Source organism: Salvelinus alpinus, chromosome 25 (assembly GCF_045679555.1).
Source record: "Salvelinus alpinus chromosome 25, SLU_Salpinus.1, whole genome shotgun sequence".
NCBI lineage: Eukaryota > Metazoa > Chordata > Actinopteri > Salmoniformes > Salmonidae > Salvelinus > Salvelinus alpinus.
The window spans coordinates 22563892-22586844 of NC_092110.1; the positions used below are offsets into that span (position 1 = coordinate 22563892).

General features: G+C 43.5%; 3 protein-coding genes across 7 annotated transcripts in view; 2 read left to right on the forward strand and 1 right to left on the reverse strand.

Moving 5' to 3' along the window:
• Positions 1-1727: 1727 nt before the first annotated feature.
• LOC139553639 (GTP cyclohydrolase 1 feedback regulatory protein) lies at positions 1728-4299 on the forward strand. The gene is made up of 3 exons (XM_071366185.1): positions 1728-1945; positions 2756-2850; positions 3200-4299. Exons 1-3 carry the CDS (start codon positions 1910-1912, stop codon positions 3327-3329), a joined length of 261 nt encoding a protein of 86 aa, XP_071222286.1. The 5' UTR covers positions 1728-1909; the 3' UTR covers positions 3330-4299.
• Positions 4300-6459: 2160 nt separating this feature from the next.
• The window catches only part of LOC139553640 (dnaJ homolog subfamily C member 17-like), a 54580-nt gene continuing 38086 nt past the window's right edge, over positions 6460-22953 (reverse strand). For 3 of the 4 annotated variants that reach the window (XM_071366188.1, XM_071366186.1, XM_071366187.1), the window contains one exon: positions 6460-6885. In XM_071366188.1, coding sequence (XP_071222289.1) covers positions 6766-6885 — 120 coding nt within the window. In that variant the 3' untranslated portion in view covers positions 6460-6765. The remainder of the gene's footprint in view (positions 6886-22953) is intronic. The other variant, XR_011670693.1, reaches the window with a different exon arrangement.
• Positions 15476-21201, forward strand: LOC139553642 (cdc42 effector protein 3-like). 2 transcript variants are annotated; one of them, XM_071366189.1, is made up of 3 exons: positions 15476-15701; positions 15812-15939; positions 18249-21201. In XM_071366189.1, exon 3 carries the CDS (start codon positions 18329-18331, stop codon positions 18938-18940), a length of 612 nt encoding a protein of 203 aa, XP_071222290.1. In that variant the 5' UTR covers positions 15476-15701; positions 15812-15939; positions 18249-18328; the 3' UTR covers positions 18941-21201. The 2 variants fall into 2 exon arrangements, with proteins under 2 accessions (XP_071222290.1, XP_071222291.1); XM_071366190.1 differs by having other exon boundaries at positions 15476-15939.

A 22953-nucleotide genomic window follows, 5' to 3' on the forward strand; every position in this document is an offset into this window, starting at 1 on the left:
GACTGTGTATTAACACGTGATGTAGATTGAATCTAAAAGTAATTTGTAACAAAACTGGAAAGGCAACATAATAGCCCATATTTAGCACCTGGAAATACTGTCACCATTCATCAATACAGTGATGGGATACTGAAAGCAGCAAAGTCTATCTTTGAAGTAGGCTATCGCGATAATGAGTGTTTGACCATGGAATGTTTCCCAATATAACAAAGCAAATCATCACGGGAGACAGAGGGGGAAAAAAACAAACAGAAGAACTCTGTCAACCGCTTACAAGTTTGACAGACAAGGTTTTTATTTTAGTTATTCGAGATAACTTACTTGTAGCCTAAAGAAGCTCTTCACATATGTAAGATTGTTACACATCCGTGTTTTGGCTGAAACCACAGTAGACATAATGTACCATTTCAAAGATAAACCTGAGCCGAACCGAGAAAACCATGAACATGGCAAATGTTCAGGCCACTATACGCAATGGAGAGCCTGGGTTCTCTGATTTCAACATCACCTAAATTCACTTCACAGATAACATCCGCATGAAACGTAAACCGACCTACACTCCCCACTATATGTGATTGGACAGTAAAGGATTTTCTTTACTTTTGGCTCTGTACTCCAACAGTTTACATTTGAGATGAAATTATGAATATGAGGCAAAACAACAGCATGTCAGCTTTTCTTTGAGGGTATTTATCATACATATGTTTTACTGTTCAGAAATGAAAGCACTTTTCAGAAATGAAAGCAACCCCCCCATGTATTTGTAGAAATTCACTTATAGTGTATTAAAGTAGCCAAAGTGTTTTGGGTTATGATTTGCCCAAATTTAACTGAATGGTGAATGATGACTGGAGTCATTTTCTTTCTAAGTGAGCAGATAAGACGTTTCTGAACACTTCTAAATTAATCCGGATAATGAGTGAGAAAATTACTAAAACAAAACATGCTAACCTCTCACCATTACCAATAACAGGGAAGGTTAGCATTTTGGGTGAAGTATGATCTTTGTGCCTCTAACTTTCTCATGATTCATTCATGATTATCCATAATCATGGTAGCATCCAGCTTAATGTAGAAGTGTTCAGAGACATCTTCTATTCTTACTTACAATAAAAGTGACTCCAAAATGACAATATATTATTCACCATTTAGTTCCTATCGGGCAAAACATCCTCTGAAACACAACCAAAAACTGCAAATGCATCCAACAAATTTGCAGTCACAAGCTTGATAACGTCATTGTGTGCAAGGATTATGGGACCAAATACTAAACTTTTGACTACTTTAATACACTATAAGTGAACTAGTCCAAATACATATGACTTCTTAAAATGGGGGGACAATATGCATAAAGTGCTTTCTAAGCGGTAAAACAGATATGAAAATACCCTCAAATAAAGGTGACATTCTGTACTCTCGCCTCATTTGTAACATTTTATCCACAAAAAAAATCTGGAGTATAGAGGCAAATTAAAAAGGTTAGTTTTACTGTCCAAATACATATAGAGGGGAGTGTATAATCTTTAAACAAATAGTGCTGCTACATTTATGAGTGGCCCTGATTTTAATAGGTTTTAAAACGCCATACATATGACATCAGATATGCCTTTAATATAAAACATGTTCACATTCTTTCCAGTTTGATGCGTAAAATAAGCAATATTGTGTGCCTAAATGAATAGCTTTTTCTTTTACTATAATATTGGACAAGCACGCGCACTGTGCATGCACCAGCATTGTTGACAAGTTGCTGAGAGAGCTATGATTGGTCCATTGCGATGGGTGTTTCCGCATTCTGTTGTGAGCTGTCAGTGCGAGTGAAACTTGGAAAGGGCACTGTCGTGTCTGTTAAGTAACTGTCTTATCATCCATTCCCGGGGGACTACCCGTTAAACGGTTGAGATCCAGGATGCCCTATGTACTCGTTAGTACTCAGATCCGGCTGGTTAGTATTCCTCTTCCCGTCATAGCATACAGACTGCATCCTTGCGGTTGACGCGCGCGTCGAAATGTTATAGAAACTAAAGATTTTGTAAAGGAAGGTTCTGCAACAATGTCGCCGATTTTGACGTGTAGCTTATTACATAGCTGAAACCTATGTCCATGTTTGCAACATTGTAACATTTGCAAACATGGAAGCGATACAAATTCGAACTAGTGCAAAGCAACTCGCGTCTCGTTTTTTCTACAGTGCACCAAATTAAAAACATGTTCACTGCTCAGTCAAATAAAGTATGTAGGCCTATTTCTGTGCATAATTGGTCAATTGTTATCGAGATTGTGGATGGCATGGCATGCATATTTTCGGGGTTTGTTTATTTCAAGAATGCAACGGAGTGTACAAAACATTAAGAACAGATGCTCTTTCCATGACAAACTGACTAGGTGAATCTAGGTGAAAGCTATGATACCTTATTGATGTCACTTGTTAATTCCACTTCAATCAGTGTAGATGAAGGGGTGGAGACAGGTTAAAGAATGATTTTTAAATATTGAGACATGGATTGTGTGTGTGTGCCATTCAGAGGGTGAATGGGCAAGACAAAAGATTTAAGTGACTTTGAGCGGGTATGGTAATAGGTACACAGGTTTGTGTCAAGAACTGCAACGCTGCTGGGTTTTTCACACTCAACAGTTTCCTGTGTGTATCAAGAAAAGTCCTTCCTAATATTGTGTATCAATATTAGTAATGTGTTAATGTTTTGTACACTCTGCGTATAGCATTTGTGCACACACCTGAATATCTGTTTTTCAGGAGACTGGGCCAACCATGGTAGGAGATGTATACTCTGACCTAGCAATAATGAACTACCTGGGAGCCAGGAAAACCACCATGCTGGGGAACAATTTGTGAGTGTTGAGCATATCTCATTGTATGTCTCCATCCTTACGGCCAAGATTATGACAAACCTCTGAGCCACAGAAGAATGGTGTAGTAGTGGTACAAAGGCTGTTGCTCTGTAGTTTGGGAGCAGACAAGCTGAGCTGATCGAACACAGAACAGGGAAGTGTTGTCATTGCGGATCTGCCACAAGTGCTTTTGGGAAATGAACCAAGGTGTGCAGGGAATAATCACATAAACACAATCCTGGCTCATTTAGCTGAGTTCTCCTGCGTGTGTTCGCACTCCTGACAGAGTTCACAGAATGAGTTTGACATTTTACATCTGAGAAAAAACAAAACTTTGTGCCCCTTGCAGCTCGGAGTACCACGTGGACGAACCTCCGCGGTTGGTGTTGGACAAGTTGGAGAAGATTGGCTTCCGCATGGTGACGATGACAGGCGTGGGACAAACGCTGGTGTGGTGCATGCACAAGGAGACTGAGTGACCTGACTGTGGATCAATGACACTGATAGTGTGTCTTGGGCCACAAGGTTGTGGTGGTAGTGTTCTGTCCAATGAGGAGCCAGAGCTAAAACCTATATTGTACGTATTACATCACAAATCAAGGATGGATTCTATACATTCATTTTGCTACTGTTCTTTGTGATGTAATGGTCCTTTGTCTTCCATTAATTTTTTTTAGCAAGGGGTACAGATTACTGAATTTTGAATGATCAATTCTCCAGCTCGTTATTTGCGCCGTTAGCAAATGTGTGAATTTGTATAATGACACTACTTGTCCAAAATCTGTTGTACTCTTTCAAACTCACTCCAATGTGATGGAGCAGCTACCAAATGTGTGTAGTGGCTTGTTCATAATCTATCATAGCAATGGGTTTACAGACTTCAGGGAAATAGGACGATGTCAAGAAAAGTACATTCCAGAGAGGATTACAGCACAAATGACCAAATCCTCAAGATTAATTTTCCATGAGTATGGAATGTAGTTCACTTCATTACTAACTGAATCTGAATGTCAAGAGTATGATGATGAATCAGTTCCAAAGTTTTACATTGCCTTTAGGCCAAGCAAATATTACTTTTACTAGCATGCAAATATTCCTCTACCCTGAATCCTATTCCATTTTCTCACATGCTCTGTAAACAGGTGTAGATTTAAGTGAACTGCTTAATTATGGGCCATTCCCAACAATGCAGAGAGAAAGAAAATAACACGTAATAAATACACAATGAGTAATAATAACTTGGATATATACACAGGGTACCAGTACAGAGACAATGTACAGGGTTATGAGGTAGATATGTACATATAACTAAGAAATAAGTGACAGATAAAACTGTCAAAAGTTGGTGCAAAAGGGAGCTATTGATGTAGTGAGAATGTTAGTTTTCATATCATTGGTAATATAATTAGATGCATGTGAAGAAATTATAATAAAGGTGATTTGATGTAATTTTTTCCGTGGCATGTCCCAACTCTCAAGGAAGTAGAGTATACTTAAAAGGACAGGTTGGAAGTCTGATCTTCCTGTCTGCCATCTGTCAGTACAATATGGTAAGCATTACATTTGTTGGACAAATGAGCATCATGCTCTCTTAAAAAGAAGAAGCTCTAAACAAGCCATTGGAACTGTGCCTTCCCGCCTCAGGTTGAGGGGAAATATGGCATGTCTGCAGCATATAGGTGGTTTTTAGACTAAAAATGGGCCAGTGAGACCTCAGTACATAGGGGCAAGTTAGTCGGGTCCTGTAAGTGTGACGAGTGTGCTGCAGACATGCCTGGTGGAGACCATGTGAGCCAGCACTTCTGCTGCTACTGGGTGGTTTCATTAGTCTCTGGGCTGCCAGCGCCTGTCTGAGGCTAAGCCTTCGCCAGGCCTGCTGCCGTGGCTTGGCCACAATTTACACCCAAATATCAAAAGGCCCCTAATTTCTCCATGTGGGCGCAACTGTGGTCGGTTCCAGGTTCTGCTGGCATCTGAGGAGCTGCCAGCTTCCACACGGACAGAGGATCTGAGGAAGAGGAAGATGCTGTGAAGATGCCGCCGGAGGCTTCTCCTGTTGATTGGATGGCTTTTGTTGGGACGCCACGTCTTCCCGTTTCATTTGCATGCAGCACAATCCGCTGGCACAGGTCACGGTCAGGATGTGTTTCTGGAACTGTAATTGTATTCCCTCTTGTAATTTGGACTCAATGTTCAGCTTTTTTCTCTCAGGGGTATGACAGGCCGTCCACCAAATGCATAAACAGAACCATCTGATTAGTGTATATTGCAGTAGGAGTGTGGGGCGAGAAGTGTAGGGACAAGATGGCTCACACCACACCACAGCTGGCCGTTGTGTAAGAGAGCTGCGGCAGGCTGGGAGTGCCGGGGAGATGGATCACTGGGTTGGACCAACCAGCTGGCTATGAGTCTCCAAAATAACACGATGACAGGAGGAAACTTCACACAGCCCCAGGAATAGAGACTACATTATACCATAGTCCCCTGAGGGACAACATACATCTATTTTGTTTTTGGATGTCCCACGGAGAGAGGACACCGTTACAAATGTTTGTTTCTCCGTCAGAGTGACTGTAGTCTAGCTCAGTGTGTCAGGTCCTAAATGGAAGTGGACCAGACATCCCAGCATTCGGCTGTGACATCAGGAGACCTCTTCCCCCATGAGCAACTCCTTTAACAGCCTCTATTGGGAAAACTCATCTGAAACCACAACATTCAGGCAAGAGACGAACGGTCATGATACTGTATGAATATATCTTTCATGAATGCCAACGACTTAAGGGACGTGTACATTTGATCTTCAGTTAAGTTGTTTTCACTGGGATGACCAACTAGTCATCAGATTATCTCTTCATGATACTTTCAAGGAACAGATGTATTTATTATAGCACAACCAGTAAACAGGATTTGACAAAGGAGACAAGGGTGAATCGCACTTAGAATAGGCATATTTTAAACGCTAACTACAATGTAAAAGTTCAGTGCAGGGTGGTACTAAAGTCTTCAGATCAAGTTACAGCCTTGAAGTTGTACAGTACATGGGGCCTCTGTAATTTGATGCAAAGCCTTAGATATACAAAACTCAAACAATCATCATAACCACCACTGCTGTAATAAAGGGCCTCTAGAGTATATTCCCTTTTCATCACGTGGGCCCACAAACATTCCCTTAAAAACATGCCTACAGTACTACCACTCCCATCCCAGACTGATTGACAGTTAAAAATGTAATAGCCATGATTTACCCATCCTCTGATCACATGGTCTGTGGTTTACACTGTTGGAAGACAACTTCAAATTGCATTAAAGGGAAGTGACTCAGTCTCTTTGCTGCAAAGATAGGGTAATGAACAAACGTTTTACAGTTTGAGAAAGTGATACTGACAGATGCAAATGACATGATTGCATCATTTAGATGTGGTATAGTAGTGTTGGATGGCCCATCTCTTTGGGGTCTTTTGCAATACGTTATGATAACATCCCTTGTTAGTATAAACTTCTTGTTCCCCTGTTCGTTTTACAAGTGGTTTGGATGAAAAAGTACACTGGTTGAGTTTACATTACAATAGTAGCTGGTAGTAATTCAGTAAATGACAAACCAGAAACCCGTTCTTTGAAAAAATATGTTTATTCAACAGAAAATTGTTTTTTATTTAACACAGACGATGTGCTTTATGAAACTAAAGCATCAGGTGTATAGCAAAGTGTAGTTGGGTTGTGGCTGGGAAGAGCCTGACTGGGTCTGGGGCCAGGATTCATTCAAAGGCACATTGAAGCGCAGAGATCGCATTCACGGTATAGGGTGCAGATGTCAGTTCAAACGGAAATTACCTTCAAATGTCAAGCACCGCACGCTTACAGAAAACACACCTTGGATTGAATCCTGGCCTGGGTCAGACTGGATCTGGGCTGGTACTATGCTGCATCCTCCTCGTCCTCTCTCTGCATCTCCTCTATGAGTCTCTGTCTCTCTGATGCCTGTCTCATATTCATCAGCACCACGCTTTCATAGTCCCGTTCACTGCTCAGGGCGCCCTGTAGGGGTAGACAAACAGTCAGATCAACAGGGACAGGCAGGCAGACAAAGGACAGGTACAAAGCATTTACAACCTGTGATTTTTACCATAGTCATTTCACCACCTTTACCAGTGTAAAACGGTCCATATGAAGAAGCAAACCATGCTAAGCCATTGCATTAATAATGGGATAACACAGTGCAAATACAAAAACAAGCTCTACATGTGACATAAGTGTGCAACAGCGCATGGACCAAATGATAACTGTCCGTCACTGCGGTCTGTTTTTTTTCAGGACAGGACCAGAGAGAGGAGAGGACGGGTGAGAGAGAGGACGGGTGAGGGGGAGGAGAGGAGAGGTGAGGGGAAGGGAGGAGAGGACAGATGAGGGGAAGGGAGCACAGGACAGGTGAGGGGAAAGGAGGAGAGGACATGACAGGTAGGGGTAAGGGAGGAGTGGACAGGACGGGTGAGGGTAAGGGAGGAGAGGACAGGTGAGGGTAAGGGAGGAGAGGACAGGTGAGGGTAAGGGAGGAGAGGACAGGTGAGGGTAAGGGAGGAGAGGACAGGACAGGACAGGTGAGGGGAGGACAGGATGGGTGAGGGGAAGGGAGGAGAGGACAGGTGAGGGGAAGAGAGGGAGGACAGGACGGGTGAGGGGAGGAGAGGACAGGTAAGGGGAAGGGAGGAGAGGACAGGTAAGGGGAAGGGAGGAGAGGACAGGTAAGGGGAAGGGAGGAGAGGACAGGTAAGGGGAAGGGAGGAGAGGACAGGTAAGGGGAAGGGAGGAGAGGACAGGTAAGGGGAAGGGAGGAGAGGACAGGTAAGGGGAAGGGAGGAGAGGACAGGTAAGGGGAAGGGAGGAGAGGACAGGTAAGGGGAAGGGAGGAGAGGACAGGCATACAGTGCCAAAAAGTTTGACCCCTCTCTGATCTCTATTTTTGATACTGAATGTTATCAGATCTTCAACCAAAACCTGAGTTTACCCCCAAAAAGATACTTATTTTATTTATTTAATCAATTATGCAACATCCAGTTCCCCTGTGTGAAAAAAGTATTTGTCCCCTTACACTCAATAACTGGTTGTGCCACCTTTAGCTGCAATGACTCCAACCAAATGCTTCCTGTAGTTGTTGATCAGTCTCTCACAGACAGACAGACACACACACACACACACAGTAAGCACTAGGCTGCACGATAAGCACTAGGCTGCACGGTAAGCACTAGGCTGCACGGTAAGCACTAGGCTGCACGGTAAGCACTAGGGGCTGACACACACACAAGTATGCAAAGACACACGCTTACCAGTGGTGTTTGGCGGATGTGACAAATACAATTTGATACATGTGCACACACACAGTCAGTCAGACACACACACTGCCCCTAATCCTGAATGGAGGGGGGAGGCGGAGCGTCCACAGAATAAACCTGTTTTATAGGATTAGATGAAGGAAGTCTGCTGTGCCAAGGAAGTGTCTCCCTAACAAGACAGTGAGCGGAGAGAAGTGAGTGTGTGAGAGACAGAGTGGGTCACAGAAGAAAAAGGGGGAGAGAGAGAAAGTGAAGAGAATGACGGAGGGTTAGAGAGTGGCTCGGTGAGGTAAACCATCTGGAAGAGATCACTGGGACTCCAGCATCCACCCATGTGTATGAGAGAGAGGGGAAGGAAGAGAGGAGGAGATGGCGTGGGGAGACAGGCTCCCTCTCCATGCTGTTGGATAGACAGCTGTGATTATCATTCCAGTAATGTGAGATCAAGTCCTTGTCTAAGATGTAACCATGAAATATCACGCAAGCTCACTTTAGTAAATAAACAACTGTTGCATCTTCAATTAAACAAAACAAAGGGTGTAACTGTGGGCCGGAGGGAATGCAGTCCCCCCCTTCCACCCACCATACACCTTCACTCCACACAGACCTCTACTGGCTATTCTCTGAAATGCTTATATGGACAGTGATACTGTATGTCTCTATTTATTTCCCATGTAAGGTCAATAGAGATTCTATTGGTTCACTTCCCATGTAGGAGTGAGCTCTGAACACAAACAAAGGTCTAAGGAGAGTGACACAGTTCTCCCTAGCTGAGAGCCGTTTCCTTGTCTGGTGGGCTCACACTCAACGTACGCGCTTAGCCTGTGCATCCCTGACTAACTAAACACTTGGGGAGGTGTGTTTGTGTGTGTGTGTGTGTGTTGCTCCATAAACACACCAGGGGCTGGAGAGAGACTAGGGAAACCACATAAGATAAACAATGGGGCCCACAACAAAGAGGACCAGGCCAGCACAGAGGCAGGATGACATAAACACACACACACACACACACACACACACACACACACACACACACACACACACACACACACACACACACACACACACACACACACACACACACACACTGCTCCATTCCATGTTCGCTCGCTCAGGGCTGACTAACAGCACTGATATCACTCACGGCCCGGGGCCTCCCAACAGCATGCTACAACCTGACACCAGGCCAGCCGTAACATCATCACCATACGCCAGGCAGGGCGGTGAGTCAGGGTGCTCCACAGGAGACGGCAGGCTATGCTACAGGTGGCCAGGCACAGTATTTCCCCCCACAGACAGATGGGATCAGGAGATCTGCTCTACATTAGCCCCACCTGTCACTGTGTGTGTGTGTGTGTGTGTGTGTGTGTGTGTGTGTGTGTGTGTGTGTGTGTGTGTGTGTGTGTGTGTGTGTGTGTGTGTCTTAAGTGAGAGAACTGTGTGTAACTCTTGTTGAAAAGTGGTATCTGATCTGGCAAATGATCATACAAGGACTGTATTCCTTCCTTAAAGGGATAGTTCAATATTTTGGCAATGAGGCCCTTTATCTACATCCCCAGTCAGATGGCCAATGCACAGCTAGCATGGGGGTGATAAGAGAGAGAGAGAGACTTCCAGCTCCCCCTCATAAAATCGCTCTCTCCCCAGCTCATGACAGAAGTATGTCTCCCGGGGGCTATGAGGACCTGATGATGTCAAGAAGGCCTATTATGTGTCATGAACCTGAGACGGAGCTGGTCTGCACGGTGTCTGCTCCAAGGTGTCTGAGACAAATAGTGCACACGTAGCGTTTAAACCTATCTTCTTTACAACAGCTCCTCCTATAGACTACGGCACTTCTACCAAACCATAGTGGTTGTCCAGGTAAATTACTGCTAGGTCTAGATGTGGATTTTTTATTTTTTTTAAAAGAGAGAGAAAAAAAGGGTACAATAATACAGATGGTACTGCAGTCTGTTGAAACTAATCAAGGGGCCATTTCTCTGCAGTGTGTGTGCATGTGTGTGCGTGTGTCAGTGGGTTATGGAGCCGGTGATTTATAGGAGCCAAACACTTATTTAGAGATCATTAGGGGTGTGTGTGATATGTGCGAGTGTATGCCCAGACGCTCCCGCTAACTCAAACAAACACACACTGGGCAGGAGGATCGCATATGCCACAGCCAAACTAAGATTCCTCACAAGAGTAAATTCAGGCTTTATAAATGGGAGAAGATCAATAATTTTTTTGAGGACAGACAAAACGAACCAAAAGGATCCTGGTCTACAGACAGACTCTTTGTAATGATGGAATAAACACTAACTCATAATACTGCAATAACAGCTATTGAAATAGGCTCCAAGTCTACTTCCTGTGTTGTTCAGTAATTTCCAGAATTAGTCCTGAACACCTGGTTTATGGATGCCATTCACAGGCAAAGGCCCCTTTTCCCTGAGAAGGAAAGCTAACCTATAGAAACAGGAACATACTGTATTTATGTAATAGGTCCCTAACTTCTCTGAATGAGGTTTAACAGCTTTGACAGGGCCAAACCACGCAATAACTCCTAAAACCTACTCTAGCAGCATGTGACAACTGACTGAGTAAGCTGTGTACAGGTGGTCGTAAGCTACATGAAGAGGTACTGGTGTCTAGGTGAAAGCTCTGGTCCGTGAGTAGTGTAAAATGTGAAGGAAGAGCTAGTCAGCACTGGATTCTGGGGGGGGGGGGGGGGGGGGCTGTATAGGGCTGGATTTGAGCCTGCTGGATAGAGAAGGTGCATTTGGAAACCCGTAAAGGAAATAAACAAAATGAAAGAGAAATGGAAGTTGAGACGTGAACTCCCTGTGCTCTGGCATTTCCCTGTATGATGGATGTGTTGGGGGTTTCTATGACAGAGAGATGGGGAAGAGGGCTGTTCAGCTATGTAATATCCAACAATACATCTTTGTAATACCAGAATTATGTCTTTCACATCAGGGCCTTCCAGGAAAAGCCCTCTGATTGCAACAGATTTGATTTTAAAACACTGGGGCCACTGAACCAGCAAGAATGTAGAATTGAAACCCTCAATATCCCAAAAGAGACATGACAAAAAAATTAAGTGAAACGAAGGTTAAAGTACAAATACACATAAAACATTTCTACTGTGTGTGTGCGTGAGTCTGAACAAGCTGGTGGTTTGTGTGTGTCTGGTGTGCCGCCTGATGAGAGGTCTGTACTGCTGCTTTGAGCATGTGTTATGGTTCCTTATCTGCTTAATGTGCTGAACAAACAGCAACTGGAATGCAGCGGTCCACAAACTGTTGACTTCCGAGCCCAGACGTTCAAAGAACCCTAAATATCAAACCCTTCATTTCATAATTACAAATAATTCGGTGCCAGGAGACACAAGCAGGTAAACATTCTCAGACTTCCCTGACCTCCCACGGAGAACAGCACGCACGCACGCACGCACGCACGCACGCACACGTCTGGTCTGCTAGTCTGCAAACACGGCAATGAAGCATTACTTCTACAAATCTCACAGTGGGGAAGAAGTCAGTGTGTGTTCCAATCATAACAATACACAAGGATTTGAAATGGAACACACAGACTGTTTTATTAGAGGACATGATGTAATTCACATCACTTATCTGTTAAGATTGCCTAGGTAAAATGTATGGGATGGTATAAGACCACCCCTGGAATTTGGTCCACAACTATACATGAAGACAAGAAAACTTTGTCATGTTACACAATTAAACTTCTTCAGATGCAACTAAACTGCCTATCCTGAGGGACAGAGGTCTATCCATTCAGTCAGGTGAGTTTCAGTTGGAGCTCTGCCACAAAGCTCATCACTGTCTATCTGACTCACTCATCATTGTAGAGCGACAGTTACGACACAGGCTCTCTCACCGTCTAGTGATGGATTTCACTGGTTTGCATCCATTGTTTCAATCCTGTACAGATCTTCATCATACACTATCAGGGCCACAACCGGACTGCTGTGTATTCCATGTGAGAGGAAACATCTTAACACAGTGAAACACTGCTCTGTCTGTGTTTCACAAGACAAGAACACACAACAAAAGGCCCAAATGAATATCCACAAAAGCCTCAATTTGGCTTTATAGAGCCAGTCAAAGCAGTATCTGTAAGCACTTTTTCCTATTACAAAAACAAGTAGCATCCTAGGTTTGAGGGAGAACATAGTCGTCCCAGAAAGACCACAGTACCAACACTGCTCTGAGAAGGGAGAGATGGAGAAGAAGGCAGTCAGACACCCATGCTGCTCTTATGGTCAGGGTCAAGGGACAATGTAATCACCCCAGTCTGGACAATGTACTAACACAAACATGAGAATAAACACACCTCAAACCCCTGGTCTAATGGTGAGCTCTGTGTAGGGTTGCAAAATTCCTGTAACTTTCAATAAATTCCCAGGTATTCACAAAATCTTGGTTGGGGGATCCCAGAATCAGGAGGGAACAAGCAGAAAATCTGTAAACCTCCAACCAGGTTTCCTGGAACCCCAGGGAATTTATTGAAAGTTCCCAGAATTATGCAACCCTAGCCCTGTGTGACCACATCACCACAGATAAAGCACGCTATCCTCTCCCTTGACGCTCTGCTAGCATGAAACCATGGCTTCCCAACAAAACAAAATAGTGGATGGGGTAGGGGTGGAGAAAAAAAATACTGAATTGGGAGTTATTGAAATGCTCAGTTCCAGTCTTGGATAAATGTTATGATAAGGCAGTTAGTACATTTGCGGGAGTAATTGCATCTGTTAAAGGTCTGTTCTGGCGTTAGGGAGTGAATGGGGAAGGAAGGGTGGCAGGAATTTGTTTATTGGAGCCATTTTAAAAGATCTGATCAGTAAAATAATCTTAGAGACCAAATTCAGTATATACAGTACGAGTCAAAAGTTTGGACACACATAATCATTCAAGGGTTTTTCTTTCTTTGACTATTTTCTACATTGTAGAATAATAGCGAAGACATCAAAACTATGAAATAGCAAATATGGAATCATGTAGTAACCAATAAAGTATTAAACAAATGAAAATATATTTTATATTTGAGATTCTTCAAAGTAGCCACCCTTTGCCTTGATGACAGCTTTGCACATTATTGCCATTCTCTCGACCAGCTTCATGAGGTAGTCACCTGGAATGCATTTCAATTAACAGGTGTGCCTTCTTAAAAGTTAATTTGTGGAATTTATTTCCTTCTTAATGCGTTTGAGCCTATCAGTTGTGTTGTGACAAGGTAGGGGTGGTATACAGAAGATAGCCCTATTTGGTAAAAGACCAAGTCCATATTATGGCAAGAACAGCTCAAATAAGCAAAGAGAAACAACAGTGCAAAGAGAAACAACAGTCCATCATTACTTTAAGACATGAAGGTCAGTCAACCAAGAAAATGTCAAGAACTTTGAAAGTTTCTTCAAGTGCGTGCAGTCACAAAAACCATCAAGTGCTATGATGAAACAGGCTCTCATGAGGACCGCCACAGGAAAGGAATACCCAGAGTTACCTCTGCTGCAGAGGATACGTTCATTAGAGTTACCAGCCTCAGATTCCAGCCCAAATAAATGCTTCAGAGTTCAAGTAACAGACACATCTCAACATCAACTGTTCAGAGGAGACTGCGTGAAATCAGGCCTTCATGGTCGAATTGCTGCAAAGAAACCACTATTAAAGGACACCAATAAGAAGAAGAGACTTGCTTGGACCAACACACACTAGCAATGGACATTAGAACAGTGGAAATCTGTCCTTTGGTCTGATGAGTCCAAATTTGAGATTTTTGGTTCCAACCACCGTGTCTTTGTGAGATGCAGAGTAGGTGAACGGATGATCTCCGCATGTGTGGTTCCCACCGTGAAGCATGGAGGAGGTGTGATGGTGTCGGGGTTCTTTGCTGGTGACACTGTCCGTGATTTATTTAGAATTCAAGGCACACTTAACCAGCATGGCTACCACAGCATTCTGCAGCGATACGCCATCCCATCTGGTTTGCGCTATCATTTGTTTTTCAACAGGCCAATGACCCAACACCTCCAGGCTGGGTAAGTGCTATTTGACCAAAAAGGAGAGTGATGGTGCTGCATCAGATGACCTGGCCTCCACAATCACACAAACTCAACCCAATTGAAATGGTTTGGGATGAGTTGCACAATTTTCGCTTTGTCATTATGGGGTATTGTGTGTAGATTGCTGAGGATTTGTTTGTTTTATCCATTTTAGAATAAGGCTATAACGTAACAAAATGTGGAAAAAGTCAAGGGGTGTGAATACTTTCCGAAGGCACTGTATATATCCATCTATCTATATATAATTATTTTTGTCACATACACTGGATAAGTGCAGTGAAATGTGTTGTTTTACAGGATGTTTCATCTCAGAGACCCTGGAGCAGAGTAGAAGCTGAGCAGAGTGGGATGTAGGCCTCTGGCCACTGCTAAAGCTTTATCTCTGAAGGGAAAAGTAAGTCTGTCAATAGCATAAACACACAATATACAAACAGTGATTATCAATAAGCCTAATGGTTAAATTACAGAAAACATCTAAGGAGGCCAAAAACACACACAGACACTACAAGACATTTACATTTGGGCCTATAGTGGCATTGACTGGAGGCTAGCAATACTGAGAAGCCAATTCATATTCTACTATGACTACAGTATTCCTACAACATTCCAATAACAAAAACAAGCATGCAGCTGGAGGCGTGAGAATTGGAACTGCAACAAGTTATCTTGTGCAACTCAGCCATTCTACACATAGATATCTGTATGCTAGTCAGTGGCTTCCTCCGATATCACTGCCTATTGGCCTCCACTCAGCCAGAATGGCCTACGTTGGCCCCGGGGCTTTACACAAGCTAACAGAGCACAGGAAATCAGTAGAGTAGAGACAATGCCATGGAGATTAGTGATCGGTTAACCCCATCGGAGTGTGAGTAACCCCCCTCTATCTCTCTCACACACACACACACACACACACACACACACACACACACACACACACACACACACACACACACACACACACACACACACACACACACACACACACACACACACACACACACACACACACACACACACACACACACACACACACACACACACACACACACACACACACACACACACACACACACACACACACACACACACACACACACACACACACGTCACTGTGGCCCTGTCTGTGTGAGGAATGTGCTGTGCTCTTTCCCTAGTTCAATTCCATCCGTGTTACAAGCAGTAAATCAGTGGGGACTCCGACAGCTCCTGTTCTGCCCTCTCCCTCAGGTAGTGGGTGCAGCCAGCGGGATTTACGCCCATGATTCAGACTCACACAGCAGGAAGAGTTACATCACCAGAGGGCAAACACTCTCTCTGCCGTTAGGTAGGGAGAAAAAACACAAAACCCCACCTGCCTGTCTTAACCCTCTTCTACACTCACCTCACCTGGGTTACTTACAGAGGACACTTTCTCAACCAACAAACCTGACAGGGTCTCTACTGATAAGGATTATAAGACTCAGGTAAGAGACAAGAGTGGCTAGGCTGTTAAATCCGGGATTTAGAGAATATTCTGGGGAAGTGGCACCAGTTTGCTCTCTCAAGGTTGTTCACTGTGCTTCTCCCGCTGCAGTTGAACAAGCCCCATCATGTCAGGAGAAACAGTGTCACGGTCTACAGGTATCAGCCCTAGCCTGGCTTCCTGATAGAGACAGACGTGTGGGTGTGGGATACAGATGCCCTGTGTACACAGCAGTACAGGTAAGAGCTAACAGATCTATCATACATGTTGTTACAAACTCTATCGATCAACCTATCAAAAGTATTAGTTTTAAGAGACTTAACCAACACCTGCTCTTGAGAATATACTTTAGGCATTTCCATTTTGACAGGTGGCCAACTCATTTGACAGTCTCCATCAAACGTGTTCGGCTAAAGGCAGTTTGACGAGGAAGATTATTTAGTAACTGTAAATGGTCTTGACAAAGCAGATTTTACTTCTTTAATTTGGACTTGGAAGATAAGTGTTTCCTTAGTGTGATCCTGACCGCTACAATTCTAACACGCCCTCGTCCAACTGACATGTTTGGAAAGGAATGCTGTTGTGTCCACACTCTCCCCATCTCCCGCTGCTACTAAAGTGCCAGTAAAACCTTTATGGGCCAACAAAACATGTTTGCTGTAGTGCCTTACAAATTTACAGAGTGAGTGTTTCAAGTCACGAACACAGATATTATATGGGCAAAGCTGTTAGGAGGCCGTAAAATCACAGAGACCACTGAGATTGTCCATTTGACAAGCCAGAGATGATGAACTGCATTCTGTGTTACTCAATAAAATGACTAAGTTACTGGAATCATACTCAACTAGATTAGAATAAGGAGCATTTTATTTTGCGCTTTGGGCCTAGAGCTTACATGGACTATAATGGACAAAATCTTTTCAGAGCCACACTTTCCTCAGTGTGTTCAGTTGTCTTATGTAAAAGGTTTTATGCCCTTGCTTTCTAAATGGGTGGTAGCTGTTCAAGGCTCAACATTTACAGCTAACTGAGATTGAAACGGTACAGATTAACTTCTAAATGACCAAAACAAACACCAGTTTGACACCAGTTACAGTATATGAAAGTCATATTCCAGTTAAATTCTACATCATAACAAATCATGTCAGGTATTGCCACACCTCTCTCAAATAAGAGTTGTGGAATGTGATCTCTTCTGGATCCAGCATGTTAAACAGGAAAGGCTGACTAACTGTCTGTGACCAGTAAACCAGCTCAACAGATCCAAAGTTAAAGACAAATAAAACAAGATGAATTTGCATACTGTGTCTGAAAGAATCTGGGTTTTGTCTCAACATGTAGCAAATTCCACCCCATTCGTAAAATAACTATTGATTAAAAGTAAGAGTGAAGCCTGTAGTTGTGGTTGCCTGAAGGCTATTCCATGCGAGAAATTGCCAAGAAACTGAAGATGTCGTACAACGCTGTGTACTACTCCCTTTACAGAACAGCGCAAACTGGCACTAACCAGAATAGAAGAGGAGTGGGAGGCCCTGGTGCACAACTGAGCAAGAGGACAAGTACATTAGAGTGTTTAGAGTGTCGCCTCACAAGTCCTCAACTGGCAGCTTCATTAAATAGTACCCGCAAAACACCAGTCTCAACGTCAACAGTGAAGAGGCGACTCCGGGATGCTGGCCTTCTAGGCAGAGTTCCTCTGTCCAGTGTCTGTGTTCCTTTGCCCATCTTAATCTATTGTTTTTATTGGCCAGTCTGAGATATGGCCTTTTCTTTGCAACTCTGCCTAGAAGGCCAGCATCCCGGAGTCGCCTCTTCACACAAAACACGTTAAAAGGTTAATAATTCATAAAGGTGGTGTTAACTGAATGATATTATCTCATAGAACAAAACGTATCAGATCTCCTAAGCCTGTGCTAACCTCAGACCTTAATTTGGACGTTTATCCAAAAACTCTACGAAAAAAAAACCATTAATTTCCACATAGGCTTTGACCAACGAGCCATGGCTAACTCATTTCCGTTTCTTAGGACTACAAGCTGGCGAGTTCTATACAGGATGTTGGGTCTGCTCTAAAATGTGCATATTTGGTGCACAGTTACTGAAAGTCAGAATCAGGCTAAGACATTCCTTTAGTGCATTCAGCAGACCACACCTGCATTTATGGGAATAAACTGGATTTGAAAAGTAAACATTTAAAATTAAACACTTCAAAGCACGTTGGACTATTTCCCAGGAGCCAAATGTTGAAGAATTGTATTAATACAAAACCAAGCAGAGCAGGTGCATTCTCTAAATAATAGCTGCTGCCTTTTCACATCAAACTTGACATAATCCAAAGGTTACATCCGTTGTTGGAAAGCAGAGGGAAACAAATAGTACACATCCTGTATGCTGCAGAATGATGAAAGTAAACCTGGACATTTAGATCAGAGATGTATGATATGTTCTTGATGGGAAACCACTTGATCTGACATGAACCTAACCTCAAAGTGAAATTATTTAAATAAATTATTTTGTTTATCTTTTTTTCTTATCTTTTCCAAAACAGAGCTTTTTTTCTAAGATGGTAGACTGCATTTAGGCTTAATCTCAGAAGTGAACCAAAGGACATCAACAGGACCAGGTAAGATGCCACTGAAGACGTCTCTGTGCCGTAAGCCAGCCTCGGCCCGCTGGTCTAGGACCCAGAAGCGCAGGGAGGTGCTCTCTGTCAACATGATCAGCCTCCCATTGCCCGACTTCTGCCACGTTGCCCACATCGGGAACAATGCCAGCAGTGACAGCTTTGGGGACCTATCCTTTCTGAAGGGGGGCCACAGCCTGATACTGCACAGCTCTCAGAGCGAACATAACCTCTTCCTGGCCTGCTACCCTCCACCTAAACCCCCACGACTTAACCTGGGTGAGGCCGAGGCCCTAAAGATCCCAGAGTGGACCAGGGCCCACTTGAGCCACAGCGCCTCCGAGAGGAGGAAGGAGTACAGCTCCTTGCCCATGCTGGACAGTGAGGAGGGCGAGGGGTCGATCGAGGCCAGTGTTAGCCCCAGCCACGGGGTCATGGTCAGTAGCTACAGTCCTGGCCAAGGCAGTCTGAGCTCTGGCAGGGATGGAGATTCCACTCAGACCTGCCATGAGGACACACTGCAGCTGGATGAGGTGGACAACAGCTTCTCCTTCAGCCTGGACCTGGGCCCCTCCATCCTGGACGACGTGCTGCAGGTCATGGACAGGCTCCATTAGAGGAACAGCCAGACAAACATGGGTCCTCAGCAAGAGACTTCACTGACATAATTATATGTGACTGGCATTAGAACACTCGAAACTGTCCTAGGATATGAACAGCTGACATTAAAAAAAAACTCTTGACTGAAAGAAACAATGTCAGAACATTTGAAACACCATGGGGATATAATCTCAATCTTTGGATTAGCTGACTGTGGCTAAATTATATCAGATGCAATGGACTCAAAAAGTAATGGATGAGATGTGGACAGAACTGTAACTACAAAGAGGTAATCTAACACAGTGGTTCCCAACCTGGGGTATGTAGTGCTTTCGGAAAGTATTCAGACCCCTTGACTCTTCCCACATTTTGTTACGTTACAGCCTTATTCTAACATGGATTAAATCGTGTTCCCCCTTCAATTTACACACAATACCCCACAATACCCCAACACACAATGCCTTTTACTGTGGCCAGCTCTGTCTTGGTGGTTCCAAACTTCTTCCATTTAAGAATGATGGAGGCCACTGTGTTCTTGGGGACCTTCAAAGCTGCAGAATTTTTGTTGTAGCCTTCCCCAGATCTGTACCTCGATACCACCCTGTCTCTGAGCTCTACGGATAATTCCTTCAACCTCATGGATGCACCGGAGCTCAATTTCGAGTGGCATAGCAAAGGGCCTGAATACTTGTGAATAAGATAGGTTTTTCATTTTTAATAAATTTGCCACCCCCAAAAAATCTATAAAACTGTTTTCGCTTTGTCATTATGGGGTATTGTGTGTAGACTGATGAGGACATTTTTTAAAAATGTTATCCATTTTAGAATAAGGATGTAACGTAACAAAATGTGGAAAAAGTCAAGGGGTCTGAATACTTTGAATGCACAGTATACCCCTCGGGGTACTTGGGCTATCCACAGGGGGTACGTGGGGAAGACTGAAAAGACCATTGGCCTACTGGTAAAATGCACGAGGGGGTACTTTGTGGATTCTCCAGTCAGATCAAAATGTGATTTGGGGTACAGTAACCAAAAAAGGTTAGGAAACACTGATCTAAACCATGGACAATAAGAGGCAGTACGTGGACTTCTGTTTCAACTTATCCCTTCTCTCATTTACAGTAGATTATCATTTCAGAACGTCATGTTTGAGTTATATGCTAATTTGTTGAACATTTTTTGATCATATCCATCTGTTGTTTCTATTATACAGCAATAGAATCAGTATGAGTGTATATTATCTATTGTGATGTTTAAGAGTTAACGTTGGAATTCTTCCCTCTGAAGGGTTAAACTGCATACGCTTTAAAAGGGCAAAGTTCATGTTCTTCTAGCATTACCCGTTGCAGCATTAGATAAAATGTTACATAGTCTAGTTAATAATTTAGCACTTTTTTCATCTCAAGCTGTTCAAAGTGGGCATTTTCAGTTGGCTGCTATTTCACCTTAGTTTAAACCCAGTTCCTTCCTACAGAGCTCTCGAGGGGATTGTTAGATTTAAGAATGTTATGTTAAAGAAAGAAAAAAGAACGAGGGCTTAGTTTTCCAAGGTCCTGAAGCTGTGACGACTTGGCGTCTTTGCCATTCCGTTGTGTGGGGAGGGCAATCTCTCTTCCGCACGCATCTCAGAGGCCCCACTTGAAGGTGCACGAAGGCAGCCCCGTCTCTCTTTTCCAACAACACAATGAAAACAAACACTTAGCTCTGCTTCCAATAAAGCCAGTGGTTGGTGGGCTGCAACTCAGGCCACAGGTCCGTGCCCCAAAACCCCAGCGCCGTTTTCTTAAATGTTAATCGGAGTCCCTCGCTCTGGTGAGTGGCGCGAGAGGGGAAGGTGGCGAGGGGTAATGTGATCCTTCCACGTGCTGCTGGAGCCAAGAAAGCTGGGGACCACAGCCATCCATTACCAGCAAGGCTCCTGATGAGGGTTTAAACACTACCTGCTGAACAAACAGGGCCTGATGCGCCGCCCACCACCCCCAGTCCTGGGCCCACTTACCCATCTGCAAGAGGAGCTGGGAGAGAGTCACAGCCAGCACCACAGCAGGGGGCTGTCAGGAAAGGAAAGCGGTGGGGCAAAGCTAAAAGCTGTTACATTCCAGGGATCCTTGAGGCGTTACAGAGAACTTCACTAGCCATGAGTTTCCTGCTGCTAACAAACAGTTAAACAGCGTTAGCAATAGCATGTTAACAATCTAATGGAGTCACTGATGTTTGTGGGTACATCTGTACTGCATATGTTTTGTGCATCTTTCAGTAAAACGAATTATGGCTTTCAGTATATTGTATGTTTTATGAGAATAATGACACATTGTGAAACACTCTTTTAGATCAGTGTGTACACTAACTTCTTTTACTCTTGTCAAATTCCAAGATCAGTGGTTCGCATCAACATTTTAGATGGCTTGTATAATACTGCTTACACACTTTGATGGACTGACGTATGTTTGGTTTTCTAATAGTCATAAGATGCCATAGAGGCCATATTAAAGCCCCGTCTGTCACACTTTACACTTACTGTTTGAAGAGAAATTACACCCTGACATTACATGAGACAGCTGGAGGTAAAGTAGTCCATGTCAGATACTTACACATGGGCACGTACAGACAGACATTCCAAGCCAAATCAACCATCTACTCATTCACAGGTTTCACTTTGAAAGTTACTGTTATTACAATGAACTGGAGCTTAAGGGAAGTACTGAATGGTTATGATGCACAGTGTTGACCACACCTGCATCACAGCAAGGTTATTGAATAGATGAAGTTGGGCTTGATGAAGTCAACCTTTATTCCTCACTTATCCTGAACCAGCAGAACAAGTAATCCATTCATAAGGAACGTTATAACGGACAGTTTTCCTGGGCCTTATCAGATTGACATCTTGGCTTTCTAAGTTAACGAGTCTTGATATAATTTGCTCAGGACAGGAAAGGAGGACCATACATTATGGTTTCTTATTCTTGTCAAACCTCAGATAAGATGGCTCTTCCTTTCCCACCTTTCACCTAATCCTATGAAAGGCCACCTTGTATGCTTCATCAGCATCCATAACTTCATTGTCAAACCTGGAGACTAAATCTACATTACCTCTTACCCAGACTTACCCGGACTAATGTCCCACTGTCCCAGACACAGCTCAGAGATAGAACTACAGAGCACCCACACACACACGCAGACTGTCCTTGGACCGTACGACACCCCATCGTCTGCACTGGGCTCCTCCACACGAGAAGTCACATAAATTTATTCTCAACAAGCGCCCAAACTCACAAGGCTGATGTGAGAAGAGTAATTGGAAGACAAATTATCTTGGCACAGTGCCAACTGGCAAAACATTTTAAACTGAGGTACCGCATCATATCTGGTACCACTTTTCCCTCAAATTCCAAACTCACCATCATACAGAATACCACAAAAGCCATCTTACAAAAGACAGAGGCTTTTATAAAAATATAAATAAATCTGACATTTTTGGGGGGTGGAAATATTGTTTTGACAACCGAGACATTCCGTTTCTGAAACTGATATTGTTTATGGAACTCTACATTGTGTCAGGACACATTACAGAGCCACCGGTTCACACATTTCTCCCCCATTTAAAAACACATTTAGGGCCAAGGTAGCTCACAATAGTACTGCTTCGCATGATATCCATGATACACTTGGGCATCGTAAAACCTTGAGAAGACAACAAAACCATCAAAAGATCTCAAAAGTTTAACATCCGCTGATTAAAACTAGCAAGCTATTTGATCAAGTTCATATGCAATGTGTTACAGTAGATCGAAGAGGAGCACAAAAGTCTGAGGAGATTCAATTCAACTTTAGTCCACAGAGGAAAAACACTGAGTCAGCAATGTAATAACAGTCTCCCATGGCCTTTTGCTCCTTCTAACTGTCCCATGAAGAAAAATGCAGTGGTCTCCATTGCTCCCAGACCTCGTGTTAAGGTAGTCCAGTTCTCTCGCCACTTTCTCTATTCCCCGTCTAAGCTAAAGCCCAGTTAAATGAATTGATGCCGATAACA